At 43.9% G+C, this 17006-nt stretch overlaps 1 protein-coding gene across 1 annotated transcript; it reads right to left on the minus strand.

Annotated features, from left to right (window-relative positions):
- Positions 1-7805: 7805 nt before the first annotated feature.
- On the minus strand, positions 7806-16043 carry LOC136497070 (nuclear pore complex protein NUP93A-like). Its single transcript, XM_066492854.1, has 15 exons — positions 15804-16043; positions 15594-15685; positions 15398-15464; positions 14595-14654; positions 14430-14519; positions 13829-14098; positions 13512-13607; positions 13220-13351; positions 11637-11690; positions 11459-11542; positions 10985-11071; positions 9999-10901; positions 9088-9269; positions 8703-8994; positions 7806-8311 (listed from the first exon to the last, which is right to left on the minus strand). Exons 1-15 carry the CDS (start codon positions 15939-15941, stop codon positions 8234-8236), a joined length of 2625 nt encoding a protein of 874 aa, XP_066348951.1. The 5' UTR covers positions 15942-16043; the 3' UTR covers positions 7806-8233.
- Positions 16044-17006: the final 963 nt, after the last annotated feature.

A 17006-nucleotide genomic window follows, 5' to 3' on the forward strand; every position in this document is an offset into this window, starting at 1 on the left:
TGAAACATGCATTTGCGGCATAGGGGAGGGGAGGCCTGGACCGGTCGATTGGGGTGGGAGCCGGTGGCGGGCAGCTGTGCGCGACCACCACCAGCATCTGGCCGTGCTCGTGGGTGCCCTAGGCTCGGCCGGGGACGACCTGAGGCGCCCCAGCACATGCGCCCAGCGACCATCAGCAGGGGCAGCGACAACAAGGCATCCCGACAGTGTTGAGGGTTAGGGAAGAGACCGAGGAGGCGCTCTGGTGTCAGTGGACACGAGAGATGGGGAGAGCAGAGGTAGCGCGCGGGATGAGGCGCGGCAAGGGATGGCCGCGGTGGGCGGGCTACGCAACGCGGGGGTCGAATCCTTATGGACCAGGCGCGTGACGGAAGGGTGCAACTGTCGCAGGCGAGGCGCGTATCGCAGGTGGGAACGAGCAGGACGGGCGAAAGCGGCGAGGCGAAGTGTGGCGCACGGCATCCGGACTGACGCCCATGGAGCATTATAGAAATCTTCGCTTCTTTTAGGCCACAAACAACTAGGAGCTTGCCGCTGAAACTTGGGCTTTCTTGATGACACACCCTGTAGTTGTAGCATCTTCCCAACGAGGCCACGATCCGCATCGATACGCCATGTTACTTGAGATTTACTATAAGCTTATTAATATTTTGCATATTTCTCCCTCTTAATTATTTATTAATTACTGCTACAAACAAGATCCTCTTTATTGTGGCGTCGTGTTTCGTTACCTTTACGCTAGTTGAACTCCACTAACAGCCTGTTCGTTTGGCTGTGGCTTGTCGTAAACGTTCGTAAATTTTCAGCCGGAACAGTATTTTTCTCTCACACAAACCAGCCAGCAGTACTTCTTCACGAACCAGCAACGATACGAACCAACCAACCGAACAGGTTGTAAACTTATACACGAGATTTTACTGTTATAAACTGTGAATCAACTAGGATAGATCTAGACGGTTTGCTGTTGATCATGATGAACTAGAACAAGTAGAGAGTGGGAGATAGGGTAGAGATGCTGGTGTTGAACCAGAGCCTTCGGATGAAGTCACGGTTGAGCTGGCCATCACTGGTTCGTTGATGGAGGCAGCACACGGGCAGCGACGGGTGGAGTAGAGGTTGCACGGACGTCGATGCAGTGCAGACGGGGCGTAGCAGTGACGACGGCGAGAGTCAGCGGAGCTTCCCGTCGCTGGCTGCGCGCCCTCTTAGATCGGTCTAGGGTTTATTGGTGGGGTTTGCGGCTCACGGCGAACCTCGTGCTTTGAGCCGCCGGCCCCCACCTCTTTATATAGCGCAGTGCGACGGGGGCCCACCAACCATGTAGGGTTGGGCGCCCCCGATCAGGGCGCGTGACCAAGGCCCAATAAGCCGTTGGGCTTATTGGTTAGGAGATCAATTTAACATTCTCCCCCTTGATCTCACTATTACTTTTATCTTTAAACTTTAAAACTTCAATCCTTTTATCCTTACTCATTTCTTCACAGATGATGCATAGAGCATGTCTCATCGTCACGGTCAATCGCCGATAGATTTAACAGCTACAATGCACGTCTCTGATCTGAAATAGTTACTTTAACTTTTGGGCCCTTTAGAGTCCAGGAATCATAGGCTTTCCCTTAAACCCATGCCGGCTACATGTTCTCTGAACACGTTGGGTGGTAAGCCTTTTGTAAGCGGATCCGCGAGCATCTTTTCGGTACTTATATGCTCAAGACTTATCATTTGATCCCGGACTTTATCCTTCACAACATAATACTTTATGTCAATGTGTTTAGCAGCACCACTTGACCTATTGTTGTGAGCATAATGTACTGCTGGATTATTATCGCAGTATAACTTCAGTGGTCTATTGATGTCGTCAACCACCTTCAAACCGGGTATGAACTTCTTTAGCCAGTTCACCTACCCCGTTGCCTCATAACATGCTATAAACTCGGCATACATTGTGGACGATGTAGTGACGGTTTGCTTTGAGCTTTTCCATGAAATAGCTCCCCTTGCGAGAGTAAACATATATCCAGACGTGGATTTTCTATTATCTCCCGCATAATCAGAATCTGAATATCCCACTATATGGAGTGAATCAGATCTTCTATACGTCATCATGAGGCCTTTCGTTCCTTGCAAATAACGCAAGACTTTCTTTACCAATTTCCAATGTTCTATTCCAGGATTGCTCTGGAATCTGCCAAGTAACCCGGTAACAAATGCCAAGTCAGGGCGCGTACACACTTGAGCATATTGCAAGCTTCCGACAGCTGAAGCATATGGAACCACTTTTATTTGATCGATCTCATATTGGTTCCTAGGGCATTGAAAATCCCCATATCTGTTGCCCTTGACTATAGGAGCAGGTGAGGGACTACATTTGTGCATACTGAATTTCTTTAAGACTTTTTCTATGTATGCCTTTTGTGACAGTCCTAATACCCATTTACTTCTATCTCGGTGAATCTCGATCCCTAGAACGAACGAAGCTTCACCAAGATCTTTCATATCAAATTTTGAGGACAAAAACTTCTTTATCTCCAGTAGTAGACCGACATCACTACTAGCAAGTAAGATATCATCCACATACAGGACAAGGAAGATAAACTTTCCATTCTTAAACTTTGCGTAGACACAATTGTCCTCAACATTATCTTTAAACCCAAAATTCTTTATTGTCTGATCAAACTTCAAGTACCACTGTCTTGAAGCTTGTTTTAATCCATAAATAGATTTCTTTAGGCGGCATCCCAAACGTTCTTTTCCTTCCATGACAAAACCTTTCGGTTGTGCCATGTAAACATTTTCCTCTAAGTCTCCGTTGAGAAATACCGTCTTTACATCCATCTGATGTAATTCCAAATCGTAATGTGCCACTAATGCCATTATGATTCTGAAGGAATCCTTACATGAGACTGGAGAAAAGGTCTCATTGTAATCAATCTCTTCTCTTTGTGTAAAGCCTTTTGCCATAAGTCGGGCTTTATATCTTTCTATATTCCCTTGAGAGTCAAGTTTTGTTTTGTAGACCCATTTACAGCCTACTGTTTTGGCTCCTTTAGGAATTATCTCCAAATCCCAAACTTTATTTGCATTCATTGATCTCATCTCATCTTCCATGGCCTCAAGCCACTTTGATGAATGATCACTTTTTATGGCTTCTTCAAATGAGGTGGGATCATCCTCCATTTGAAATTCTTCAGTGTTGTACACTTCATAATCAGCAGGGATAGCTGATTTTCTAACTCTTTGAGACCTTCTAGGGGCCTCCTCAATTGGCACATTTTCTATCTGAGGCTGTTGCTGCTCCCCCTCTTGTGTGGCAATAGGTTCTATAGGATCCTGAGGCACAGGTTCCTCATCATCATTCATTGTTGCCACAGGCGGGATAACAACAGGTGCTGGCACCACAGTGTCTTGTATTGTTGGTGCAGCAACAGCAGGTAGTGAGAAAAATGGCTCATGAATGATCGGAGTGGGTGCATACACCCGCTTCTCTTCAAGGTCAATTTCTCGAGCTACCATGCTCCCCCTAATCATTTCATCCTCTAGGAAGACAGCGTGTCTCGTTTCCACAAACTTTGTATGTCTGTTAGGACAGTAGAAACGAAAACCTTTTGACTTTTCTGGGTAGCCAATGAAATGGCAACTCACTGTTTTGGGATCTAGCTTCCCAATGTTTGGATTAAAAACTTTAGCCTCAACAGGGCTCCCCCACACACGCAAGTGGTTAAGTGAGGGTACTCTTCCTGTCCACAACTCATACGGTGTTTTGGGCACCGACTTACTTGGTACTCTATTGAGAATATGAATGGCGGTTTTTAACGCCTCCATCCACAGACTCGTGGGTAAAGTGGAGTAACTTATCATACTACGCACCATATCCATCAGGGTACGGTTACGCCTTTCAGCTACTCCATTCTGCTGAGGTTCGCCTGGTGTTGAATACTGGGCGACTATACCATTCTCCTATAAGAACCTTGCAAAAGGTCCAGGAACTTGTCCATATGGGGTATGCCGACCGTAGTACTCTCCTCCACGGTCAGACCTGACTATCTTAATCTTTAAATCATGCTGATTTTCAACTTCTACTTTAAATATTTTAAATTTATCCAACGCTTCTGTTCTTTCTTTAATTGGATAAATGTAGCCAAACCGAGAGTAATCGTCTGTGAATGTTATGAATGAATCATAACCATCCACACTTTTCACAGAAAAAGGACCACATATGTCTGTGTGAATAATCTGTAGAATTCCTGCGCTTCGTTTGGCATCTTTCTTAATTTTCTTTACATACTTTCCTTTTATGCAATCTCTACATTGTTCTAATTCTGAGAGCTCTAATGGAGGAAGAATATCATTCTTAACTAGTCTTTCTATTCGCCCCCTCGAAATATGGCCTAAACGACAGTGCCATAATTTCGACAACGCATCGTGAGCTCTCTTTCGTTTTCTGTTTCCATTGTTCGATGAGGATACATTTTCATTCACATCACATACGGAATTCACATTTTCACGAAGTGATAACAAATAAAGCTCGTCTTGTCGGAAGGCAAGACCAACACATTTATTATTAAACAATATCCGACATTTGCCATTTCCAAAATGGCAATCATAACCATCATGGTCCAACTTTGATACACTAATCAGGTTTCTTTGCAAAGAAGGTACATAAAGAACATCTCTAAGAAAAAGTATGAAGCCATCTGGAAGCTCTAGAGGAAGATCTCCAACGGCCTCAACATCTGCTTGTACTCCATTTGCGACTTTAATGAAACTTTCGCTTCTTTGCAAAGTTCTCATCGAACGGAATCCCTGTAATGAATTAGCAACATGAATAGTTGCACCTGAATCAATCCACCAAGTAGATTTTGAAAACTTTACATACAAGGATTCATTTACGAACGTAATAATGTTCTCACCTTTATTCTTCATAATCATCTTTAAGAAATCAGGACAATTCTTTTTATAATGTCCCGTTTTCTTGCAGTGGAGACACTGGTCTTTAGCCACTGGGAATTGCTGGTTCTGAGACTGTTGCATGGGACCTTTTCCAGATGATTTGGAGGAAGAGCTGTTATTATAGTTCTTTTTCTTATCTTTTAGGTAGTTGACAGAACCACCTTGTGAAACTTTTATTCTTTCCTCCTCCTGCACACACATGGCTATGAGCTTTTCTAAATCCCATTTTTCAGGCTGTATGTTGTAATTAACAACAAAGGTGTCAAATTCTTTGGGCAAAGAAGCAAAAATCAAATGAATAAGAAACTCATCCTTGAGTGCCAAATCCATTGGTTTGAGCTTAGATGCTAGATTGCTCATTCTCAGTATGTGCTCTCTAATGCCACTGCCGCCACCAGAGTACCTTTCTGTAACCAGCTGCTTGATCAGCTGGGTAGCATATGTCTTTAAAGAGCTAGTGAACTGACTCTTTATTCTATCTAGGTACTCTGTGACCGTGTCACAGTCTGGAATTGAGCCCACAATAGCAGGCTCAATCGTGTTCTTTATCACTGCCAAACACTTCTTGTTGGCAGTGACCCATTTCCTATGCTCAAGGTCATAGGACATCTTTACAGGAGCAAAATCCCGCTCTCTGTTCTGCCATGCAGCATCAGTCTCATCTGTCTCCCTCACCGGTGCCATAGGTTCTTTGAGACACGGTGTGGTGACAACCCAGTCCACCTCAGCGAGGATAAAAGCCAGGTCTATCTTTTTCTTCCACTCAATATAGTTATCACCTTTTAGAGTGAGGATCTCTTTGATACAACTCATTAAGTTGTATCCTCCTGAAAACACAATTCAAATAGTGTGAGAACAGAAATAACAACAATAATTGCATGCCTTAGTTTAACGTTGGTCAAAATTAAAACATACAATTATTTTCTACACTAATTCTACATCACCGTTGGGCAGAAATAGAATTAATATATGACAAAAACATTATAATATTGCCATTAATCAACGTTGGTCAGAATAACAACAATATTATAATCAATTTAAAACATATCCATTTTCAAAGTTAAATTCTCCCGTTGGTTCGAATTTAATAATGAAAATTACATCTTTAAATACGCAGCGGAAACTTTAACATTTAATAATCTTTTTCCTATTTTCCAGAAGCAAATTTACTATTTACTGAACAAAAAATATCGTTGGATAAATTTTGTACAGAAAATTATCATAAAAATTCAATTCAAATTGATCAAACTGTTTTCTGGAAAATAAGAAAACCAAAAACTGTGACTGTACTATTTTATTTGGCCATTTCGGCCCGACCAGCACACGCGCGGCCCAGCAAAATGCGGCCCTTGGCCCGTTCTCGCGCGCGCGCTAGCGCACCCGCGCCAGCACCCCGCGGCCCAGCCGCTCGCGCCTGCTGTTCCGGCCCAGCTTCCCTCGGCCCAGCCGCGCGCGCCAGCGCACCCCCGCGCCCAGGCCGTAGCGCCCAGGCCGCAACCTGGGCCTGGGCCGGGAATTCGGCCTCGCGCCTTTTCCCGCCTGGGCTGCGGCGCTGGCCCACTCGCTCGTGGCCGTCCGTCCAGATCGAGCGGTGGAGCGCACAGCTCGGGGCATCAAAAGCCCGGCCGGCCGCGCCCCCCCCCCCCCGAAAACCCTAGACCATTTCCTTTCTCCTCTCCTCTCCCACGGTGACGGTAGCGAAGACGAAGGGAGCGCGCGGCCACCTCGTCACCGGAGAAGAAGGGAGGACGACACCGGTGCCAAGCCCCTCGCCGGTGCGCGCGCTCGCCCATGGCAGAGCGCGCCGCCGTCGAGCGGCTTTGGACCGCTGTCCTGAGCCACGGCCGAGCCGGGCCTCTGTCCGCTCGCCAACCATGGCGGCGGTGATCACCGCCCGCACGGTGGTGGCTTTCCGCGCGACGGCGGTGTCGGAAGGACCGGGTAGGTTCCCCTCTTCATCTTTTTCCTTCCCCAAAACCCGATCTAGGGTTAGGGTTTCATTTCTAGGGTTAGGGTTCTTTCTGATCCGATCCGAGATCGGGATCCTTTTCATCCTTTTCCGGTTTCTTTGATTCGGATTTTGCACGATTTCCCGATTAGGGTTAGGGATAGGATTTGGGATGAAACTGTTTTCTTCTTCCCCCCGATTTGAATAACCCACAGGTCCCAGGATCGAAACCTGGCTCTGATACCATTGTTATAAACTGTGAATCGACTAGGGTAGATCTAGACGGTTTACTGTTGATCATGATGAACTAGAACAAGTAGAGAGTGGGAGATAGGGTAGAGATGCTGGTGTTGAACCTGAGCCTTCGGATGAAGTCGCGGTTGAGCTGGCCATCACTGGTTCGTTGATGGAGGCAGCACACAGGCAGCGACGGGTGGAGTAGAGGTTGCACGGACGTCGATGCAGTGTAGACGAGGCGTAGCAGTGACGACGGCGAGAGTCAGCGGAGCTTCCCGTCGCTGGCTGCGCGCCCTCTTAGATCGGTCTAGGGTTTATCAGTGGGGTTTGCGACTCACGGCGAACCTCGTGCTTTGAGCCGCCGGCCCCCACCTCTTTATATAGCGCAGTGCGACGGGGACCCACCAACCATGTAGGGTTGGACGCCCCCGATCAGGGCGCGTGACCAAGGCCCAATAAGCCGTTGGGCTTATTGGTTAGGAGATCAATCTAACATTTACCATTCGAATAAACGTAAAAACTCACGTGTAAGTTTTGCCTTCCAAACAACAGATGACAATATACGGAGTTCAATCTTCCTTAAGTAATGGTTAGGTTCCATAAGAAACAGTAATACTCTCGTAGAAGCCTTCGAAGGCATTCTCAACAGTAACTTGCAATGGGTGAGAAGGGCCACTCCGTGCACTCCTGCAAACAGGCAGAGATGCCAAGTTGCCAACGACTGATAGAGGTCCGTGTCGATGCATGTGCACTTGACCAATGCTTAGAGAACTCGCTGTTTAAGTCTAAAACACAGACAGCAGAAATCCTAAATGTTCAATCAGGACTATGAAGAAAAAATATACAAAAAGGCGAAAATAGCAACAGCCACCTTAAAATCTAAGGCACCATGGGTGAGCCATTTTCCAACAACAAAAATGGATAACATCAGTGGAAAATTCTTTTTAAAAATCAACATTTTACATTTGTCGCTCATCAAACACAAGATGGGATGACAACCATGGTGCGCACAAGTAGCCAACACCAAATAGTTTGAAAGCTCCAGAGCTCTGATACACATTAGTCCAGATTCCTGACCAGCTCAAAACACAAGCCACTTCATATCCACTGTGCCACCTTCTGATACAAATCCTGTGGCCAATTCCGGCTCACGTTGCTTGCTACAAGGTTTGCAATCTGCAAGTTATGAATGAAAAATGCATCAGAACAGGTCAGAAGGACTGCATTTATGTTTAGCAAAGGCATTATTTAAAGCTGAGTGCACAAGCAAAAGATAAGGTTCAGAAATGCATGTTTTACATCACAAATGGGCAGTTCTACAGAAAAACAAATATATTGATATATTCCTTCATTTTCCCACGACATCATTCTCAACCAATCCAAACTATATTACAATCAATAATGTAATCCCTCTTTATATGGCCTCCGACAAGATTGCAAGAGATCAACCCTTCGGTTATTGCCAAATTAAGTGTAGTGAAAAGTACCACAGCAGCAAGCAGTAAGCTGTCATGTCTGATGAATTTGTGGCGATAATCCAATGATACACATATGAAACAGATAATACCTTTGATTTGACAGCGCGCAAGGTCCCATCAGTATCTCTAACATTGTCAATGCAATTTAGAGCAACCTTCAGGAGATCTGGCACGCAAGCTTGAACATGGGGTGACAAGTTCCTGAAAATGTCAACAGTCACATTTGGAGCCTGAGTGTCCAGATGAAGGAAGGGTAGCCTGATGGTTTCCCTCAAAGCATCTACAGTCTGTCCAGCTCGAGCTAGCCTATAAATATGGAGAATAGCTTCAAGCTGTCTCAGCACAGTTTGTTGTTCAGAAATGAGATCCTTCTCTTGAATGCTGCAAGCAAGTTTTCACAAGACAAATTAAAACAGATTCAATCAGCAAAATAACCAGCATTCTACCAGTGCCAGAGTAGAAGAGGGAAATAACCTGGCTTCAGAAGAATATCTAGCTGTCTCCAAAATTTCATTGCCAGAATTAATTAGGGCAGCAGCACGACTCTCGCCATCTAGCATACTCCATGCCATGGCACAGACTGCATCAGACAGGCACTTGTTTATTGTCTGAAGAGCCATGGCAAAGGCTCCTACTCTTTTGTGAATTTCCACAGCCTGTTTCATATGAACACAAATAAAAAATTGAATTAATACGGTTCTATACAATGCATACACTGGTAGCTCTTTTCAAGAATCAATTTCATCACAGAGCAGATAATATCAGAATATAGATAGTAATGATCGCTGAAGTGCAGTAAATAGACATGTCCTATTCGATACACTAAGCATAATTAAGCTCAATAGCACTGTAGCAGCTTAATGGTACATATATGATTGGCCATGTCTCTTGCGCAGCAGTATTGGAGCAAAATTAATAAATTTTATACACAAGTAGTTTTATGGCAGGGCAATGGATGGACTGGTGAAGTTTAAGATGCAATGATCAGTAGCTAGAATGAATCAGATAGTGTTCTGTCAGAAGCTAGAAGCTGAGGGTCAGTTTGGGGTTCATGTCAAGTGAAGCACTTTAGAATGTCTTACTGTCATGGCTCCAAAACAAGAGCAAAAAAAAAGATGTGCTTTTGAAAAGCTACTACTATGCCAAGCAGAGCCTAAGTTTAACTCTTTCAATCAATAATAAGCATGCAAGAAATTAAAAAAATAATAATCCTATCATGAATACATACATAGCACTGATCTACAGAACAATAAAGATGAGTCAGTGCTTCTGCCTGCTGCCTTCTACAAACCTTATTTCCAAAGTGAAGATGCAAAAATAAAATGATCCAGAAGCACGAGAACAAAAACAAATACAAACACTTAGGTTCAACAAAATAAATTTACTTTGTCATAGAGCCCAGCCTCTTGACACCGATGGGCAGCTTCAAGTAAGAATTGCTGCCTACTTCTCCAATCCATCATATACTTTTTCAGTTCTCCTTCTTCTCCCATTCCATTTGGACCAAGCAAAAGTTGAATACCACCATCCCTTAGCAATATCTCTGTCAGTAGTTGCTTCAACATCAAACTTCGTTGTCGCTGCTTATCAGCTTGCCCTTCACCCATCCACGATACCTCACCTCCACCCATGGCAGCAGCAGCTTGTGCATAATATTCCAAGGCTAAATCAATATTACCATTACGCAAGTATATAGAGCCATACTGCCGTATTATGCTTGCAGCCTCTGCACAGGCATCCATGACGCCGATTTTCTGGCCTGATCCAATACCGTCAGGGAGAACACTATGGTCAGCTAAAGCGATTGAAATATGCACAGCGTCAACATGGTATCCATCCTCTCCAACTTCTTTAGACAAATAAAGAATTGCTGGGAGTAATTGGATGCTTAAGAACAGAATGTAGGGATAGACTAGGGGATCTTTCCCACTCTTTGTATAATATGATGGCTCAAATTTATTCAAGTAACTTTGCAAGTCATCCAGCGTATAAGGCACCAAGCCTTCATTCATAAGATTAGAAGAAGATGCATTGGTGTATTCCCGCAGAGCTGACAACTTAAACCACAAGAAATCCTCTATAGTGTTAAAAAGTGTTGGCAGGTCTTTTAGCAGCCTTTCAATTTGCCGCCGACAACCACAAATTATGGCATAAAGCAGCAACTTCTTCCTGTCATAACCAGGACGCCCTGGCCGATCACCCATTCTGAGCATTTTATCACATTCCTCAGAAGCTGCCAGAGCAGTCTCGGGTGATACAGCACCATTACTAGAAATCCAATCTGCAAGCTGTGGAAGAACATATTTATCTCTGAGTCCCTTGTGCTGAACAAGAAGGATCCATCATGAATTCGTGATCATAGAAAGTTTACCAGGGGAGCGAAGTTATATGCAGCACGAGATGATTGGGCAACTTGTCTTGCTTCATCATAGTATCCGGTTCTCAAGCAGAAATAAATCTGCAGGAGTGCAATATGTGAAGCTTCAAAGATAAGTGGGCAACAATTCAAATTACTAAAGTTCTACCAAAATAAACAGTAAAGAACATGGATTTGCTATTGTAAGGTTAATTCAAGAAAGGTAATAAACCCAATCATAGGCCATTTTATCTAGCAGAAGTGCTCTAAAAATGAGAATACCTATTATAAGAAGAAAGAACTCACAATTAGATTCAATAAGTCTAGAAATAACCCATTGACTACAGCTGTCATTTCACATGAAGCTGCAGTTGCAGCTGAACTAACAGATAGCTAGTTACAGATTTCAACATACAATTAACAGATGGAAACACTGATGTTAAGTACAGAGTTCTTTTCAGCAATAGAAGTGAACAAACAAAAAATAACCTGCTGCCAGGTTGTATCCACTGGAGGCTGTCTGCGTAGATCGGTTGCGTCAAAGTCTAGCACACCTTGATCCCGCAGCCTTACCTGTCAGGTCATGTGGACAAAGCATGCATTGGAGCATAAATACTAGTGCAAAAGCAACAGAAATAGAGCAAAATAGCATCAATTCAAAACCAACCCGAAGAAATGCTCGGATCTTCTGAAGATTGCCAACAGATCCACCAAGAGCAGCCTAAAACAACATATCAAAATGCAAAACATGATTGATTATTATACGATGCAATGGGGGAAGCATTTGCACCCACAAAAAAAAATCCAAATATGAAAAAAAATAGGGCACCATGAGGTAAAATGTAAATCACTATAAGAACTAATTGCAGTGGAGATTTGGTTTATATGTAGAAAGATGAACAAATAGAGCTTGAAGGAATAATTTGCCATGACCGTAAGGCGCTAACAAAGTAATTATGTGACTTCTGAGCATATGCTGCCAATCAAGTGATACTTCATGACCCAGAATGTCATTAAATGCTGTAGCAAAAGATAGCCCATAAATAGCAATGTTTCACTAATCTTAAGCGTATGCTACCAAGTGTATTGGACATACCACGACCAAGAATATAGAGTAATTTGCATTGGTGGTAGTGAAACTTGCCCTCTACGTGAAATTAGGTAAGTGATCTTAAAAACTAGACTAAGATGACACCAAAATTTGTTAAGTGCTCATTGCAAGTCACACATGCCTGCTTATGTGGATGCCATGAGGGGTGCACTGTGAATGATTGGACTTCTGTGTTGGATTCCCTCCTTGGTCATCTCCTAACAGATTTTTCATGGTGATTTTTCATTGCAAATGCGAGAGTTTGCAGTCGCATGGGCACCAACTAAAGGCAGGACCCAGCGGTGTGAAATGGCAGCAGGTGTAGACAAAAAAAACACTGGAAGCTATTGAGAGCAGGGTAGCGCATGATGGAACCATCTTGGAGCAGTCCTAGTCCTAGACTTTGAGCATGACTGGAAGTGAGATGCAACGCAACAACTGGAAGCAGCGTGCATACAACTAGCAAATTCACAAACACTTCTCAAGCATTACCTCAAGTTGATTGGTAAATACATCAAGGGCGGAAAACTTCAGCTGCCATGCTAGGGCAATTGGCTGTGACTGTTGGCTGGGGTGGTGGGCGGCACATGATGGCTATGGCATAAGGGCACAAGGCTCCTAAAACGCCACACCAGCGTAACGAATAGAGAGAAGGAAAAAAGTTGAAGGCAGATGAGAACATAGAGCCAAGAGGTTTCTGCAAAAATACACTCCTAAGCCACCATGGTATCCACATAAGCGGGATTAGGTGAGTTGATGGATCTGACGTCAAACGTTTCACTTAACGAAGTTTAGTGAGTTCTTAGTCGTGATTCTAATTCAAATATGCTGACATAATTGCACATATGTGGAAAATTTCGTGACCTCCAAAGCATTTTAAACACCTAGTAGAAAAGTGTTCTACAAATATGCACCCAATGCAAGCTTATGCCAAATTTGATTTATATAAGAAATTCAACAAGAAAGTGGGAAATACAAAATTAGTAAGGGCAAACACAACAATTGTCACGATAGCATGTATAGATATGCACCAAAGTCATAACTATAAACCTTACATAGCTGAATTTGAAAGGTACTTGACTTCCATAAGGAAGCAGACTCATGTGCTAAGCAAGTGCCAGTAGTTCAGTACAAAGATAAGTAAAACTATTTACACTCACATGAGCTGGATGGCTATTGATGGTCTCAAGTATGTACTTCTCATGACCCCATTCAAGATGGCGCCTTGCACCTACCACTAGTGACATTTTTCTTGAACCAATTCGATGAGTTGACCCTTCCCCAACTAATGCCTGAATTAGATAATAAGCAACAGAAACACTAATTATTAAGTAATGGTGACTGCCGGTGTACAATACTGTTCATCTTCCTATAATGATGAATTCAAATATAAGCAAAAATTAACAGATAATGGTATAAATAAATTTACAACAATTAAGTCAATATTAGTACCTGAATTAGATGCCACACTTTCTGCATAGTCACTGACTTTGTGCCAGCAGCATCAACAGACAAGGACTCATAAGCAGCCCTAAAAGCCGTAGCAGGCTACACAAAATACGACATTAATGAGCTCAAGCAGAATTAAGATGGAGCATCAAGAGAAATTTGTCATGGTATGATGATAATATATCGAAGAGCATACGTAATAGAAACGTAAGCTATTAATCAAAATTGAATTATTGGATAATGAACTTTAAATGGTTTAAATTTCTAATTTCTTATGGCTGATAATATGCTTAATCTTAACATAGATGTAAAGAGCGTACATTAAAAGGTAGACTGCGTCCTCTAGCATCATTGAGGTCCCTCACAACCCCAGCATAAACTGAAGATTTTTTTTCGATAATAGTCTTGTTCAGTATAGGCATGACTTCTGCAGAAGGCAGGCCTGATGGAGCATGAAGATTGGAAGTTGATGGTGGCATTAAAGCAGGGCGAGCCAGCCCACTGGTCGAGAGATTAGTGTTTCTCTTGGGTAATGCAGAAAGCCGGCTTAGACTCTGCAAGAAGTCTCTCTTCTCTTTCTGCCAGTCATCCTAGAGGAGACATAATATACAGTTATCGAACTACAGAGTGAAATCACTGAAAAAAAAAATGCATGATGACACAGGCTAAAGTGCTAATGTCCATTGTGGCAATGAAAAAAGTGTAGAAATATTAACTCTCTGAATGGTAAAAGTAAAGTGTTATTTACATTATACCAGATTAACCAAGGTTGTTGTCAGAATGTAAAAGTTGTCCAAACACAAATCTAAATTCAGATGATAAAGAAACTTGAATAGCTAATCAAACATACACCAGGTTGATTCTGCAACTATTAGCCCTGATCAAATATTAATTGAACGGAATAGATGGAAGCAAACCAACCTCAAGAACTTGCATCATATAGTTGTTAAAACTCCTTAAGTTGTCCTTTTGAGCTTCTTGGATGGATGAAACTATGGCCATTTCATGAAGCTGAAAACATAATACTGTGTTTATACTCCGTGAAATTCTGGCGAGTATCTAATCAGAGCGATATTAAGTGTTCACCTGCTGCAAGTACTCCTCAACAGTAGTTGCTTCAGATGGAAAAACATCCTCAAAGGTTGTCTGCAAAACATCAAATTTGGCCACATAAGATTTACATACATTAGTTGTGCAGCAAGTGATATTTTAGAAGCTGAAAATCTACAATAAAAGGCACATATAGAAGCACAGCAGAAAATGACATATTGAGTTCTTTTCTGATCAATTAGGCATCTATTTGGCAAATGTGCCACGACATACACAATTACACATGCACATTAAGGTTTTACTGGAACCAAAATGGTGTGGAGGTCAATCTTAGAAAAGACTGTAGCACCATACAATTCATTGAGTAGATCCTTGTTCTCCATGATGTAATTCATGCACAAAATGCCAAGTGTCTTTTTTTTCTTAACCAAAATGGCTGGAGAGATATGAGGGTTGTGGCTATGTTCGATGACTTATTTCTTTATTAGTAAATCATGTTCTGTATGATAACTGATAAGGGAATAAAGGACGAGTCGTCTTACTGTAATAAGTAAATAATTAGTACACGAGGGAAGTAAGGATGGATTGTCACATCACAACAAAAACATGTGATGTATTTTCGAACTAGTAGCAGCTTCCAGTGCAACCAGATAGTCATGTAAATCATGACAATGCTTCTGTGAATTCCATATCCTATTCTGCTTCAAACAAACCTAGATCCTCTATTAAACCAAATCAATTGCTCGATTTTTCAACACCACTGAAACTAGTCATATCACTATGTGAAATGTAGCCCTCAATGCACTATTTCTGGACCAGCAGGCACGCTCATCCATTACCTTGAGTTCGAATGATTTGAGGTCCCTGGCGAGCTGCTCGGCATTGATCCCCTCGCGTGCTAGCAATCTGCATTAGTACAGCCCAAACCCTAAGTCCCGACAAAGTTATAGAAGTGGCACTTGCAATTCAGGCAAAATAGAGAATGCACAGAAAGGCTCCCCAGGCTAATCAAGTGGGTTCCGGAGATTTGTCTACCTGGTGGCGGAGAGCGACTGGGACGGAGCCTCAGCGCGGATGGTCTTGGCCTTGAGCTTGGTGGAGAGCGCCTCGAGCTGGTCCAGGTTCCTCTGCAGGAGCCAGAAACGAACCCTTCAGGGGCGGAAGGGAACAAGTGTAGCCGGCGCCGACAGCGAGGAAGGGAGAGAAGCTGCGAGGAAGGAAAGGGGAACGGCGTCGGGCGCGCACCTGAAGGGGAGGGAAGTGCGGGGTGGGCGCCGCCTGCTCGAGGAGCTTCGTGGAGGAGTGGAGAAGCCCCGTCCAACCGCCCATCTCCGCGTCGCCCCCACCTCCACCGCCGCTGCCGCTGCCACCGACGCCGGCCATCACCGCCGGACTAGGAGGGTTTTCGCTCGTGGTTTCGGGGGCGGAGGCTTCCGGCGCGGCGCTCGAGCTGTGGGGTTTTTGCCTTTCCGGAGAAGCGGTGGAGCGTTCTGCTGAAATGGCTGCTGGGCTGGGCTGGGGTCACGCGCATCGCTTGTAGCCAGCCCTGTGGAGTTAGACTGTTGGGCTTGAGTCTAATAGCCGTACAACGTGCCTAGCGTAGGCCCATTTTAGCCCGCTGTACAGCGGGTTTAGGCTCTCGTGGATTTGGAGCAAATTTTTTTTTTTTTACAACAAGCAAATTGTTGTTAGCTTGAGTTCTCGACTCTTGAGCACTACTTCCTCCGTGCTAAAGTAGTCTTTATCTCGCACTTCGTGGAATCCATGAATCTTAAATTTGATTAGATTTATAGAAAATATTATTAATATTTGTATCTCTAAATAGGTTTTGGTGTGGCTTAGGGACCGGAGATCGTAGGTGTGGAAGACCGGAGGCCTGGGCTTGGAACCCCAGCGATGGACTGGAGGTGCCGTGCTCGGCGGCTGGCTGTAGACGGCTGGGGAATCGGCTGCAGCGGAGAGACCGTGAACAGTAACGCCCGAGGGCCCAAGGTGAGATAAACTCAATCTCAGGTTGATCCTTCTATTATAATTGTTTAGTACTTATACAAAGAGATGTCCAACCGACTCAAACCTAATTTAATCAAATAACAAACTCTAAGAGATAAACATCATATATTCTAGGACTTGATAACCAACAGTCCAGCTAGGCCGGACTCCTAGCCAGCTGGCCGCTAAGCCGGACTCCTAGCCTGTTGTCTACGCCTATAGACCTTACCGGTCATAACATCTCTCCCCTCCTCGGGAAACAGCTCGTCCTCGAGCTGAAACGAAGGAAAAAGAGTGCGGAACTCATCCACAGGTTCCCAAGTGGCCTCATCTTCTGGCATGTTCTCCCACTGAACCAACACATGCCACACACCGCGGCGCAACTGAGAACGAAGCACACATGAAGAACGATGAAGTACCCGGCCATGACGAAGAGGAGGAAGCGACGGTGTACTGGCG

Source organism: Miscanthus floridulus, chromosome 1 (genome assembly GCF_019320115.1).
Source record: "Miscanthus floridulus cultivar M001 chromosome 1, ASM1932011v1, whole genome shotgun sequence".
Classification (NCBI taxonomy): Eukaryota; Viridiplantae; Streptophyta; class Magnoliopsida; order Poales; family Poaceae; genus Miscanthus; species Miscanthus floridulus.